The sequence below is a fragment of the Glycine soja genome, chromosome 6, assembly GCF_004193775.1.
Source record: "Glycine soja cultivar W05 chromosome 6, ASM419377v2, whole genome shotgun sequence".
NCBI classification, from domain to species: Eukaryota; Viridiplantae; Streptophyta; class Magnoliopsida; order Fabales; family Fabaceae; genus Glycine; species Glycine soja.
In genome coordinates this window covers 4,158,561-4,174,357 of record NC_041007.1, presented here as the reverse complement: position 1 = coordinate 4,174,357, position 15,797 = coordinate 4,158,561, and the positions used below count along the sequence as shown (strand labels likewise).

Sequence of the window (15,797 nt, the reverse complement as noted above, 5' to 3'; positions counted from 1 at the left end):
TCAAGTTTTGGGTGATGAGAAATTACTTTTAATTACTTCAATGAAACTTGAGTCGTAAAGTTAGAATCACATTTTTAACTCACATTTGAAGTTAAAGTTTGAAGCTCAAATTTGGAGCTCCAAAGGCACATGTAAACACACTGGTGGGTGATGAGGATGTTCATTGTCTTTGTGTTGGGGCAACGTGCAGTGTGATGGTTGTAGTCACGTATGTAAATTCTAACGCCCAAGTGTCATTAAGCAACAAAGTAAGAATGCAAGTATCTGAAGAGAACGTACCCAAAATGTCAGAGTACTAATCTGATCAAAGACTGATTTTTGGCCAAACTCTAATCAATACGGCCAACTATAAATAATTTTTTGGAATAACTTATACATATTATTTACTGATTCAACAATATGTCTACGTCTTCGGAAGCATAACAGAGCAACTGTCTATATTAATTAGAAATAGGGCTACAACTTATATTTATATACTAATGGATTGTGCTTAATATTAGCATCAATCAAGAAGTAATGAGAATATATAGATCAATGCAGGCACACATAATTTAGGTTTCGACCATTAAGTTTTTACCTTAAATTATTTGTTTATTATTAATATTATTTGAATTTTAAATATTTTTAATCTATTTTTTTTTTATAAATTTTATATATGATTTCAGATTTTCAAGTGCAGTATTATTATTTTTATTAAGTGTATTTTAAACTTTACAACTTAAAAATAGAACTTAGTTAAAGTGAGATTAATCTTAATGAAAAAATTTGGAGCTTAGATCCTAATAAATAATTAAAGGAATGACACGCCTCTATTCCTAAAATTCTAATTAAAAATTAATTATATTTTATGCACGAAAGAAAATCGATATACAATTGAATCAGTATCAGTTATTTAAAGAATTTCCCTATCAAATAATTGATCAGGTCTCAGTTATGTAAGTTTTATTAATTAGTAAAAAGCAAATAAAATTAATTAAATCTATGATGGTTAAATATTTGCTTATTTGCATTTATTTTAATATTATTCGACTTCTTGAACTCGTCAACTTTCACCCTGATAATATTCAGTGACTCATTAGGAAACGAGGATAATCCAAAACACATATTTCATATTTTTCTCGTATTAGGTGGAAAGTCTTTGACGTAAGTTGGCTGAATTATTCAAGCTGCCCATGTGTTTTCTGCCTTCGCACTTCTCCATCATGTGATTTCAGAGATATGCGTACCAGAAATTTTACCCTCCTTTCATGAATCCGTTCATTAGTAAGTTTTAGAACGTGAGAGTCCATACCAAAAAATTAGGCCATACCCAATTTTTTATTTTCTGGAATGCCCACAAGTTTAATTATTTTTTATTGTACTTTATTTCTTTCACATTTTCTTTTTTTTTTTTTCTACCAGGGAAAGATAACCCAAAAGTATTTTTCAATAATATCATTTTCAAATGAGAAGTGAGAACATATATAGTAGTATTTTTTTTTGGTGAGTATTATGAGCTCATGCAACTTATTGAACCAACTGACACCCTTTGACATATGTAATAGTAGTATTTTGAATATAGGTGAGGTGTAATAATTAAAAAGTCACATTTTTCTTTCATTTAAAATAAATATTTTGAAAAAAAAAACGTTGATTGAATTGAATAACAGTAAAAATATGTATTTGAATTTTGAACAATTGAACTAAATAACAGAAAAACGTATTTTTTTTTTAAAAAAATATTTCCATGCAACAAACAGATTGCTTCGCTAAACAAATTATGACAAAAAGGAAGAAGGAGCCACAAAAAGCACTAGAGACCAGACATTGCCAGCATATCGTCGGTGGAGAATAATGATAAGAGGATTCTCTAGAGATATATATTCCGAAATTGAAAATCCCCCATCATCACAAGAACAACTCAAAATAGAGGTCGGAGGAGCAACTTTGCATATATAGCAAAATCAATAATGCATTTTGCTTTGTAACTTGGATCAGAATCAGAAATCATCACCATCACCTCCCAGCAATGCAACAACAACTACAATGTATCATAGCTTAGAGGGGGACCCTGATTAAGACTTCCTTATAATCTGCTTTAGACAGTTAGACAGCATTGACAATTTAATATTCTTTTTGTCCTTTCTTTTTTCTCGAGTCTAGTCACCTTCGTACATGGTAAATGAAGACTTTTCATAAATAACATCCTTTCCTTTTTTTTATTGAGAGATCACAAGGTGTCCCTATATCATTTTATTAATTATATTTAATATATAATTAAACCAATCTTTATTCGAATATTGGCTTAGTCTTAATGTAAATTAAATGATATTGATCTCCATTTTTTTTAAACTTGATAATGCATGATATCTCATTTGATCCTCAAGACCAATAGTTCATGACAAAAAATAAATAAACAATAATTAGTGCTGGGTTGGGACTTGGGTGGTGGAAGAGTTGAATATTCCACCACATCTTTTTATTTATTTCCTTACTTGGACTAGAGTAGAGATCTTCTTACGCAACATATGTAAATATAAATTAATTAAATAGTTTATATTATAAAAATGATCTATTGATATTGCTTTTTACCAGATAAATTTTATAAAATTCATTATGCATTTTATTAATTAATTCCACGTATAAACGAATCGTGCATCATATGTTGCTTAATTATACTAGTACTGCTTTTCGAATTAGTAAACAATTGATTTGATGTTCGATACACTAACTAGAAATTTGGAGGACCCTCTTGGCATAGCTTTTGAGGCTACGACTAATTGTTGCGAAGGATGGTCGAGTGGATGGATTTCCATCCCAGCAAAGACATATTAAGTCAATTAGCTCTCCCAGTTGGTCACCATCGTCCCTTGATGGAAGCAAAGGCCTTAGCTTGCCCTCCACAACTTCCATGGCAATCTAATATCAAATTCGTAATATATATTACAACAAAGTAAGATTAGAAGAAAATAAGAAGGAAAAATGAGTTGAGCTTATTTTATAAGTTAAAATCAATTACTTATCTTTGTTTTAAAAAGTTGGACAAGAGAGTTTCTATAAAAAGTTAAGTGTATGAGAGTATTTTAATTTATGAGAAAAAATTTAATTCATTTTACTTTTTTTTTCTTACAAGGACTCTTGAAGAAATATATTCAAATAGGACTTTAACTACAACCAAAAAATTTTGTGTCCAAAATTTTAGTTCGGTGATTAATTGTGTACTTTTAGGATAAAATCTAGTTCTTATTTACCTGTCATTTTTTTTTGTGGGATCTGATTTACTTGTCATCTTAAAAGTTCAAGATAACATTGACAGTTTTTTTCAATGATGTCTATATTTCTACTAAATTATTGAACATTTTACGTATTTATCATAACAAAAGGTTATATTAGAAAGTTAAAATAGTTTTAATATAAACAAAATATTAGTTATATTTCTTAATCTATGTGTTATTCTTAAACAAATGAACATATAAGTTAATAATAAAGGTAATGCTTGTTTAGTTTGATTTTATCTTGAAAAAATTAATCTTTTGTTAGCTTACCTCTTTTTTTTTCTTCTTCAAAAATAAGTGATTATTTATTTAAACTATCCTAAACATAGCAGTAGTATACAAAAAAGAATCAACAAAACAAATAATTAAGAATCAAATTGATGTAGTTACCTTGGCGGGACCAAATTGTGTCTCAATATAAGGGTATTTTCCAGTAAGTAGCTCGTTCAGTATGATTCCAAAACTGTATACATCACATTTTTCATTATAGGGCTCACATCTGATTACCTCTGGAGCCATATACACGTATGTTCCTGAAAAAATGAAAACAAAATTTCATTATAGGACCTCAATCAAATAATTCAATATATTCATCGGAATTCAGAACTTGCCTGTTTCTCCGGTGAGGGCCATTTCGTCGTCACCCAAGAACCGTGCATGTCCAAAATCCGCAACCCTAACATGCAATGCATCGTCCAGGAAGATGTTGCTGGGCTTCAAGTCACGGTGAACCACTTTGGGCTTTTGGTCGTGGAGATACTGCATGGCTTGGGCTGTTTCCAAGGCCCGTATGAGTCTGTCTTTGAAGGGAGGAAGTGGGACGGATCTGTTTTTGGGCCTTTTGGCAGGCCCATGTAGCCACTCCTTGAGCGTGGTGTTGAGATACTCAGTAACTATCCATGCATGATGAGGAGGCTCAAGACATGCACCCATGAGGTGGAGCACGAACCGGTGGCGCTGCCTTGAGAGGGTTTCGAGCTCCTGAGCGAAGAATACGACACCGTTTTCGTTTGTGCGGAAGAATGCAGTGGACATACACTTCACCGCCACATCAAATCCACGCCATGTCCCTTTGTGAATGTCTGCGGTGGTTCCTTGCCCTATTTTTTCTACCAACTCAATCTGTCCATTAATTGCAAAAAATTAAATTTGTATATTCGTATGTACTTGACATGTTAAAAGTTATTGAATGAATGAGAACAAGTAAACTTACCTCACTTGGGTTGATATACCATCCATTGATTTTGGCTTGATCAATGATGGCCGTTAGATTGGGGTGGTGGGAAGGAGTGGGGATGGGAGGAGTGGAGTTGGCGGTATATAGAGAGAGGGGAGACTGTGAGAGTTCAACTTTGGAGTGGACAATGAGGTCCAAGATTCCATTTTCCTGTGCTATTTGGAGACAGTATTTTAAGTAATCTTGTGTTCTTTCCATTCTTTTCCTATACATGACTCGAAGTTCTGTCTGCCTTTGCACTTCTTTTTCCAAACCTGCTACCTAATTCAACTCACACATATCACTTGAATGAGTTAGATAATTAAGGAAAAAGTGGAGAGTAGAAAAGTCACGGATTCTATATTTTCTGAATAAAACTAAATACTACGGTGTATAATTGAAGACTACCTTCGCTTCCAATTTTTCATAACGCTGTTGGAGCTGATCGTGTTGCTGCGAGGTTGGTGCGGTGGATGACACAGTCCTTACGCTGCTCAAGCCTCGACAGCATCCACTCGAGAGAGGGCTAGCAGCTGCCTCTTGCTTCACCCCTCTGTTTGACTTCGATGATTGCCGAGAAAGTTTCTGTTGAGTACGAGGGCTCTCACGCAGATTCATGTCGGTTTAATGTACGTAGTTTTGTATGTCTGTTCTTCCAAATTTTGCGTTCAATTTCTGCAGGAGGGTAACAATCAACAATGTGGTCTTAAAGAGTGCTTTAGTCATAATCATCAACTTTCGTTGTTAACTGAAGGCCAAGTGCACACGACAATCTTGACGGACTTTGTCATGAACCTTGCCTTCGGTTACTTTCACACAATAATAAATCTATTTAGTCTAGCAAATTAAAATTAATTTACAAAAAATGACACAATTTTAATTAATTTGGAAGAAGCTAATTTTATATAATATCCAAAAAAATTATTATTACTCAGATAAATTTAATGTGAGTTTTAGAGAGAGAGTGTGTTCTGACGTTGCTCGCATAACATGGGTGGTAAAAAATAATAATTTTTTTTCCACACTTGGCATATATTTCCCACCAATCATTATTCATATCAAATTGAGATAGCTTGAATTTTACAATAGTATATAGTTGAAGAATGGGACAGATTTCCCGGCTGGCCAAATGTTTTTGTTTGTCCATCTTATGGACATGAGATGTTGCCTATAAATTTCGACCTTCGCAAAACGGCAAGGGGCGGGGTAAGAATTTGGCGGAGTTTACTTACTTCAAAACCAAGAAGATAGGTATAACATAAACCAAAGATTGATTAATTCATTATCATAGTTAATTTTTTTGTTTCACACCCAGGCGATTAATTCGAATTTTTCGAAAACAAACATCTCAAAAGCGGCAACAACAAATATCTTCCTAGGATGTAGGAGTTAGATTTCTTCAGGGTGTTCGATCGCTGTTAAGCTTTCAGAAAGAAAAAAACAAGTATTCTGTACATAAAAGATCGACGTATCACGTACGTGATGCATGTTGTTGAATCTTTATTTTGTTTATTATATTTTTTTATTTATAGAAATTAAATACGAGGATTGCATCCACATATAGGGATGAAAAAAAATGAGTCGAGCAGCTTGTAGTCTTTGCCTTGACCTATCTAAAGTTCGACTTGATTTGTTTATTATAAAGATCAAGTTCTAGCTTTTTAAAAAGTCTTTTTAAATAAAAAGATCAAAATCCAAACTATAAAAAAATTTGTTAAATTTGACAAGCTTGTTTAAGTAATGATAATAATAATAAGTATTATTATTATTAAATAAAAAACTTTTAAAACTCTTCAGATTCTTATAAAATAAATAGAAATATGCACTTTAATTTATTGGTTTAAGAGTGTATATCTTGAATTATATTTTGTTTGGTAGCTTTATAGCAACTCATTTTTATGACATTATGAATGAGAGGATGAAGTGACATAAAGTGTCTACAGAGTTCATTTGCGTGTGAAAATTTTTTAAAAAGAAAGAGACTCAAGCTAAAAGGATAATACAACTAGATTAATACTTTCAAGCAAATGAATATTTTGTAAAGACATTTTCAGACAATTTAAATATTTTTGTTTGATTATATTAATATAAATCATCTCTAATTCATACATTTTTTAATATTATGCTCTTTTTTTCATTTTCTTTTTATATACTTTGTATTTTAACGACTTGAATTCAATATGATTTTGTTTATCAATTATTTTTGGATTTGTACACTATTTATACTAAATTTTATAAGTTTTTTTTTAGTTTGTATTTCACTAGGTTTTAAAATAATTAACTGATCAAAGATGTCTTTAAGCAAGCTTTTAAATAAGCTCGTAGGTCAAGTTAGGTTTTTATGTAAGCCGAGTCGAGCCTTTGAAAAAAGCCCATGACAGATAATGAACCAAGCTCAATCCTTAAAGGTGAGTAAAGCTTGGTTTGACTCAACTTATTTTCATCCCTATCCACACATCTCAATCACCTGAGTTAGACTCTTTGATATTTTTGTTTATTATACTATAATGATATTAGAAGATCAAGAGAATAAATCATTATTTTATCTTAAAGTATCACACTTTCTCCTAAATAGTTATTAACGAAAAAACAAACAAAACCAACAATGTTGTAACATTTTAAAATTTTAATATAATACTTTTTATTGAAAGTTTCATAACAAAAAAATTAAAGGTTAAGTTATTAATATGATCTGTAGTAAAAAAATGTAAAATAAGAATTTAGTTGAACAACCCATTAAGGCTAGCCTAAGGATTGGAGAGTTGAGGTAGATACATAAAGGGCTTAAATTCAATTTTCATTAACTCCATTGTTTATAAAAAAAATATTTGAATTATTAGTATTTTAAAAAAATCATAACTAGAAATAACCAGACTCTAGAAAATTAAGACAGTAATTTACAAACTTAGGGGTGATCTCCATAAAATAAATAAATTATATAAATAATCATTCAAGTATTAGAAATTATATAGAGATTAAATTGACAGATATTTAATATTTTATATAATTTTATTATTTCAAGAATTATTAAAAGGAAAAAAATGTAATACTTGAGGGACTAAATTAATCATTTACTCAAGTTTAGAATCAGTTTTTGTGTTCCTCTAAAAAAAAGAATCAGTTTTTGGGTATGGATACATAGTGTCATTGCTATACATAAAGTTGTGTAATGCCTAAATTTTACGTAAAAACAAAATTCTTATTAGTAGATAATATTCTACCTTTAGAACCATTGTTTAACATAAAGAAACTTATATTCATTGTATATCTATTCCAGATACAAGTTTTCTTTAGATAGAGTATACAATAAAAACTTGTTTGCATAGAGGATTGTAGGAAAGAAAGTTCAGATGCGAACTTAGAAAAAAAGAATTGATGAGAAGAAATGGTCCTAAATGTAATTATTCATTGGGTCAGCCCTGTGTCTATTACTTAAACGCTATTGCTATTTACACACTTTTTTTCTAAGCACACCCCTACCCCACTTTCTACCTCCCGACCATCCATTATACCCTTCTCACTTAAAGATGGACATCCCTTTTGCTTTGCAAAAATGTAATTTTGAAATTAAATATACCTATTTTGAAAATATATCTCCAAAACTATAGTTTATAGTTTTGTAGATACACTTCTAGAGTGATATATGTTATTCAAGAAAAACATTTTAGATAATAATAAATTGTACCTCAATCAAAGTACTTAAGAGTCGTTGAGGGTTGAGGCCTAAATCGTTAACATAGACTTGGATTAAAAATGAGTGAATGCACTTAAAGGAAAAAATTATCGTCAAAAGTTTTGCTTTAGAATTAAGGTGTATGATATATAAATTTAGACATGAACATACCTCGAAATATAATGCTACATGAAGAAAAATACAAAATATTGTATGTTATTGATAAAAATACAATATTATATAATGAATATATGGTGAAGATGGTTTAAAATTAGGGTTTAAAGAATAATGAAAATAGAAAAAAAAATAAGATTTTAGATAGGATTTAAAAAACTCCAATGATAAAATAAAAATAAGACTAACATAAATGGATTTAAGATAAGCGACTATCTAGTCAATGATTTTTTTTTTTTTGTATTTCTCATCAACAATTTTAATTCCTAAGTGATATTTTATTAAAAAAAATATATACCTATTCCGGAAATACATTTCCAAAAAGAAAAGGGATCTACATCTTTAAGAAAAAAGGGTATAATGGGTAGTTGGGAGGTAGAAAGGGGTTATGGAGGTATACTTAGCAAAATTGTGGTGTAAATAGCAAGATCTTTACTTAAATCAAGCTCCCACCTTGGAAAGGCCCACAAGAGTTCTTACTCTTTTCTTAGCCTGTTTCTATCTCCATTATTATTCTTTTATCTTCCAATTTCACAGCGTGGAATATATACGGAATAGTTTAGCAGCATTAATTCATCCAAATAAAAGTATAGCAGCAGTATTTGACTTTTTTAGTTTATCTGTAGCTTCCGAATCAATTCAGTTTAATAAGTTTGCTTAGATAGTCCAAGCTCTAACCGAAGGGCTAAATATAAAATATGTGGATATAGGGATTCATGAGTGCGAGGGAAATGAATATAATTATGATTATAGCTAAGTATTTTAACGTGACAAGTAACAACTTGCTCAATCTAGATACCCACAAGGACAATTTAATTGAAAAAAGATACTCATGCCGTAAAATAACATCATGTGGATCGCCTTGCTGAATAGTAGTTTCTGCATAATTATTTAATGATAATATAATAAATAGTATACTCTTTAGTATATGCAAAATCTCTCAAACGGGTATATTTTTCTTTGGATAATGATGACTTCATACATCATTTTTTAGGTGTAGACGGTGAAAAGAGAAAAGAAAGTAAAGAAATAAAATAAAAATATTATAAAAAAAGAAAGAAAATAAATAAAATAAAGATATTATAAAAAAAGAAAGAAAAGGAAGATGGTAAAAAAAAAGAAAAATATGCGATAATCATTATCCTTTTTCATTAAAAAAAAACACTTAGTCTTTTTGGACGAACCAGCAAAAATTTATTCCTCTCGTCATTGCTTGCTACTTGTCCAACTCACCACTGTACGGAATCTTTAACCATAGGAACTATCCTTACTCATTTTTTAAATCCTCCGAGAGAGTTTTTAAAGCTTTTCCCTACTAATTTTGCTCTAATTTTAAATTCAAACCCGTAAAATAGTGCATTAAAAATTACGTAAGCACTTCCCTACCTGCAATTCCTGAATAATTTAGTCATACATCCACCATCCGTTAATTGCACAACAGCAGGTAAATATTAGTTTCTAAATGATATGTGATCATGTTGATATTTTGACTAAGGGAGAGATTCTTTTTATGTGGGTCTTCCTACATTTTGCAACCATATGCATGCTCGTCACGTAGTCATCTTAATAATATGCTTTATTTGAGTAGGCTATTATTAGGTCTACTAACTAACAATCAACCCTACATTCAGTGGTTCGCTTTCCAATGGTTACGAATAATTTAAAATAGAGTAATAGTATTGTTTATTTAAAACTGTGTTAGTTTCTCATAATATTTTTCTCTCCATCATATTATTTTATCACACATTTATGTCCTTTATCTTTTTATTTCCCCTTCTATTGTATATTTTATTGTTAAAACATATAATTTCTCTTTAGAATAAAATTTTATTTATCGATCATGATCCAACACCTCTAACTTGAGAATTGCTATGCACATGGGTCTTTAGGACTCTTATTAATTTATTTTAGCTAGGACACACACAAAATGTTTAGGTGAAGTGAAATATGGATTAAGTAAATTTATTTTAACTATCTCTACGTATAATTTTATGTTATATTTTAAGTTTGTTAAACTATTCTAAACTGTTAATACTCTCATTTAATTTTTGGTAAAATACTTTAATAATTTACTTATATTTGTAGAACAAATCCTAAAAGTGTAGCTTATTAGCACACATAAATGATCATAAATAAAAATTATACGATTTTTTTTTAATTTAAATAAACCCTTAAAACCATTAAGAGTCCTTATCTCACTCTTTTTACTAAATTGCGCTTCACCTAAATAATGAATGCGCAGCTAAGTTATCTTTCCCCATCCTCAAGAAGAGAGAAAGAGATTGACTGAAACATTGCCATTCAAAAAAAATAATAATAATGCAAGAGATTATTTCAAAAGAATTTTATAAAAAAATTGAAAATATTCCTATATAAAGGGATTTAACAATCACATAATATGTTTATGTTTTAATAACAGTAGGAAAAAAAACTAAAAGTAAGAAATGTAAATTAATTTACGAGTTTCATCTGGAAAAATATTTAGAATTAAGTTATAAAATAAAAGTATGTATTTCATGATGAGATCCATTTTGATTAGAATTTAATTTCTATAATTAAAACAATATTTAAAGAAATTATTATTAAATTTAGTATATGTAATAATTTGTGATTTGATGATATATAGTGTGTTGTCTTTTATATATATATAAAAGAAGTGTATTGTAAATATATAGTATTTAATATTTTAATCATTTTTGTAAGTTGTACCATTAAAGTGACTCCTAAAATGCAGAAATAGTAAAATTATATTTCTTTTTGTTACAAATTATAAGATTCTTTTAATCAATTCACATTTAAAAAAAAATAATTAATTTAATTCATTATATTAAATTTATCAATTATTGGTATTATAATTTTAAAATTATTATTTTCTTATCATTTTATTCACTTAATTGATTCTCATTAATTTTTTAAAAAATATAAAAAAATCAATATATCTCAAAATTAGAAAAATTTCTTATAATAAAATAAAAAAGATTATAAAAAGTATCTCAAGGACGAAAATTACATGAAAAAAAAAGAAGAAAAAAAACTTTGTTGCTTGTTAAGTACAAGGAACCCAGATGTCTGGCTATTGACCAGTGTCCTGTTCTGTGTGGCTGTGAATAATCAGCAATCAGCATCTTAAGTTAACACCCCGCAACAATAATTGCTTACTTTACCGCGCATCAGTGACTTGGATTTGCTTTCAACACCATCATTCTAAGCAGAGTCTGCATTGTACTATGTACCAACAAGTGCTCAAAACAAAGGACAAAACTAACTGCACTCTTGCCCTCATCACTCAACATCATCGATTGCCCCCTCCTATCATAACCTTTTTTTCCCCACCATAAAACAACAACTTGCAACAATCAACCAACCTATAAGACCCCATTAAAGTACAACAACATTTAAAATTTAAAAAGAAAAAAAATGCTGCTGTTGTCATTTGTAGTATTTTTGAATGGTAGCGCAACCTGCAAGTAACGGTGGCCAATACAAAATACGAATTCCAGAGAGGATGGAAGAAAGAAAATTGAGAAAGCATAAGCTTTAGTGTTCACTTTCTCTATTCCCATGGGTTGCCATCGCACCCCTCATTTTGCTTGTGACTACCATCTCGAATCTTTCGTTTTCCTCTTCCTCTTTTTTAGTATTAATTTTCTTCTTTGATCACCCCTCCTTCATCTACCTACTCTGTCAGTATCTATGTGTGAATGTTTGATCATGATCCAGAAATATTAACACATCCAAACCTCTCTCTCCTTTTGTAACCTACTCGCTTTTATAAATCACGCAGCTACTGTCCTTTTTTTATCATATTCTCGTTCACTCAAAAACATTCTCTTCAGCCAGCCACACGCACGCATTCCTAGATACCTACTTACACAAAGGATAAAAGTTACTGTATCTAACACGGGATGTGCCTGAGCCTAGCTCAGTTCACACCGCCACAAAATTAAGCACCTATGCAATTACTAACCAGAAAAAAGTTACCATGTCTACGTTTGGAATTCATCCAGATACTCACCAATGGCAAAACAAAGTAGAAAACGACTAATTTGGTTTCTAATTCGCAATACTCACAATCATCGATCTCAAGCAAATCACGGTTTCTAATCCGTACTAATTGGAATTCTAATTCATATTTGGTATCCGAATCAAACCATTTACTTAATTTTATAATCCATAACCATTATTAAATTTATTGCTTTCTAATTAAAACTGGCGCATTTTTGTCTTGCTCAAACAATGACAAAACAAAGTAGAAAACGACTCATTTGGTTTCTAATTCACAATATATGCCCACAATCATCTCAAACAATTCATGATTTATTTATTTATTTTTATAATGAGCAAATCACGATTTCTAATTCGTACTAATAATTGGGTTGCTAATTCATATTTGGAATCCGAATCAAACCATTTACTTATAAATTCATAGTTAAGAAGAAAAACCATTATTAAATTTATAAATATAATACTATCATATTGCTTTCTAATTAAAACTAGTACATTTTTGTTTCGATAAAACGCTGCCTTAATTCGTCTCCCTATCTTGTATAGAAAAAACAGTTATGAAGATGAAACAAAATGATTATAGTAATATATAATCTGCATGTAATTTATTATCATAGGCTTGAAATGAACAGAACTACTAGTAGTACATTATATGAGGCCATTAGCAATGGCGCGATTAGTACTAACATAAGTAGTCTCGTAAACGGGAAGATCCTCACGATACCTATTATTTCCCATCACCGCTAGGTGATCAAGCTCGAACAGATCCGAACTTGAACAACTCGCTGCATCATCATCATCATCGTCATTATCCAAATTAGTAAAATCCCTCAAATTAATGAAATCGCTCTTCTTCTGGCTTCGACGATACTCTTTCAAGAACTCTCTAGCAGCCTCCTCCACGCGCCTACTGTTATCCACGACCCTTAATTCTTCATCTTCATTCTTCTTGCGCCCAATTTTCCACGCCATTACGCGCGTGTCCTCTTCATACAAACACTTATGCCCACACGGTCGAGAATCCTCGTTCAGGATCACACTCACGGGGTAAAAACGCACCGTTCGCTTAACTCCATCTCGCAACTTGTCTTTAGAGGAGGAAGGTGTAGCCTTGCTCAAACAAGACCGCGAGAAGGAGGAAGCGGAGGAACACGTGGAGTCTTGTCCCGACTTGGGAGCTTTCGTGTCGTCGTAGGTTTTGGTTTTCTTTACGCTCCCCCCTGTCGCCAACAGAGAGTTAAGAAAATTACTTAACTTACCCCCCGGTGAGATGGGTTGCTTCACCTTCTTCAGATTGTTGTAAATCTTTAACGCCCTCGATTTTGACTTTCTTAGACCCTCCTCATTGCTCGCTGACGTCATCACTGGCTTCGGCCTCGGCGGCGCGAAACACGAAAATCGCGATTTCGACCTCAGTCCGTACAATGATTCCGTGTCAGAGGAGGACAACAAACCAGAACTAGAATCCGAGGAACTCGAAGTTGAACTGAAGAACATAACGTCCTGGTCATGTTCGTGATGACGATGATGATGCCAACGCGTTTGTGTTTTCCATTGAGTTCCAACCTTTTCGCTTCGATTCCATTTTTCAAGCAAACAAGCGCGGCGAATGCTGGCAGCTGTTATCTCTTCTTCTTCGACGACGACTCTGCTCTGTTTCTTCCCCATCGTTTCGTTGTAGAGCTTCATGTCGTTGCTCTGGTCGATGGAACGGTAGACTTTATCGAGTAGAGTTGAAGAGAAGGAGGGGGTTTTAGAGTCGTTTTGGAACCTGAACCTTTGTTGTTCTCTCTTTGTTGTGTACATGTTGGGTGTGTAATAAAATTGGAGCAGCACGGGTGAAAGAGAATGATGAGAGATTGGAGGGTGAGGAAGAGGGGAATAATAAAGTGTTGTTTGGTGGGGTAGGGGTTTGTTCTAGGTGTGAGAAATAGAGGAAGGTTAAAAAGCTGCCATGGAAGCTAGGTTGTCTAGTATGTCGATGTGTTATGACAGGGGCATGATTGAAGAAGAAGGGGATGATTTGCTTGGTTTGTAGGCTTTGTGTTTGTGGTAGTGAGAAAACAAACGTGAACAGGGTAATTGATTCCTTGTCCAGAGAAAGAGAAAGAGAAAAGAAAAAGAGTAATGAGAGCAGAGAGTGACACGCTTTGGAATGAAGGAGAAGGGAACAGTGTGAGGGACTTTATAAAGGTGTCGTCACGCGCGTGCGTCTCCATCCAACTTCCCCTCGGCGCCACCATTTTTTGCTTTGATCAACTACAAATTCGAATCTGTAGCCGTTGATCAAGTTTTGGAAAATGCAAGCTGCGGTCAAGGATTGAATAGTTTCGTTACGCCCGTCAATGCTCCCACTGAAAGGGCCCACGTGTCAAAATTGGAAAATATTTTGGAGTAATTAGAGCGAGGTATTATTTTGATACAGATAGTAATTTTAATTATTTTCATCTATTCTAATTAATTTTGACTCTATGTTTCAAGAACTTCTTTTTATTCTTGATAAATCAAGTTCCAATGTAACTGTGTTTTAGAAAAAAATGTTTACTTTTTAAATGTGATCATAAGAATTAAATAATACTAGTTAGGGCGGATCCACCTCAAGCTCAAAGGAATAATCGTTTTCACTTAAGATATTTTTACTTGAATATATTTAATAAAAATAATTATCCCCATAAAAAATAAATATTGTTGCCATAATATGAAAATATTTTATAAAAAAATTAAGAGATAAAAGAAATAATAAATTTATGTTAACTTTATCTTTTAAACAAATAAGTGACACAAATATTCACATTAATTCAATTATAATTTGTATAAGCTTAAATATTTTGAATTTTTTTATCATAAAATTATGTATTTTGTAAAGATTTAAAATTAATAATTTTTCTTTGAAAATATTATAAATTAGTACTTTTTTGCCCTTATTATAAAATATTTATGGATCCATAGCTGCTAGTATTATCAACTTTCTTAATTAATTTATAGTTAAGTAATTTTACTTATACTATCTAAGTTCAGATACAGTATTTGGGAATTTAGAATTTTGATGATGACCTTTACCTACCAGTTTTAGCCCGTGGGTGAAGCTTAATTTTCGTTTTTATTCTTTAGTGAGTGGATAAATTTTGAATGTAGACAAATATGGCTCGGTTATTAAATTCCATTCCATGGATTGGGCGCTCTGGAATATTATTTCATTCAACTGGTCAGGGTGACTTTAATTTTATAATTTCTCAATTTGGTATGGTATACAAGGTTTTTATTAAAAAATACACGGCAAAAAAGGAAAAAAACATGATTAAATGTGGTGGATAAATTTAAAAGGGAAACGGTTGTGATTAATTCTTGGCTTCAAATTACAATTGAGCTGGCAGGCAATAATTGATTCTTGTTAGGTAACAACGTGCTATGTGCTCAGATATGAAAAGGATATGTAGAAATTAGCAATTAAGAATTGGATACGTACAATACAATA

At 31.4% G+C, this 15,797-nt stretch overlaps 2 protein-coding genes across 2 annotated transcripts; both read right to left on the bottom strand.

Moving 5' to 3' along the window:
• Positions 1-2,532: 2,532 nt before the first annotated feature.
• Positions 2,533-5,155, bottom strand: LOC114414844 (serine/threonine-protein kinase STY13-like). The gene is made up of 5 exons (XM_028379281.1): positions 4,879-5,155; positions 4,468-4,752; positions 3,866-4,376; positions 3,645-3,787; positions 2,533-2,898 (listed from the first exon to the last, which is right to left on the bottom strand). The coding sequence occupies exons 1-5, from the start codon at positions 5,086-5,088 to the stop codon at positions 2,707-2,709; spliced, it is 1,341 nt and encodes a 446-aa protein (XP_028235082.1). The 5' UTR covers positions 5,089-5,155; the 3' UTR covers positions 2,533-2,706.
• Positions 5,156-12,886: 7,731 nt separating this feature from the next.
• On the bottom strand, positions 12,887-14,473 carry LOC114414843 (protein BIG GRAIN 1-like B). Its single transcript, XM_028379280.1, has one exon. The coding sequence runs from the start codon at positions 14,126-14,128 to the stop codon at positions 12,971-12,973; it is 1,158 nt and encodes a 385-aa protein (XP_028235081.1). The 5' UTR covers positions 14,129-14,473; the 3' UTR covers positions 12,887-12,970.
• Between the last annotated feature and the right edge of the window lie 1,324 nt (positions 14,474-15,797).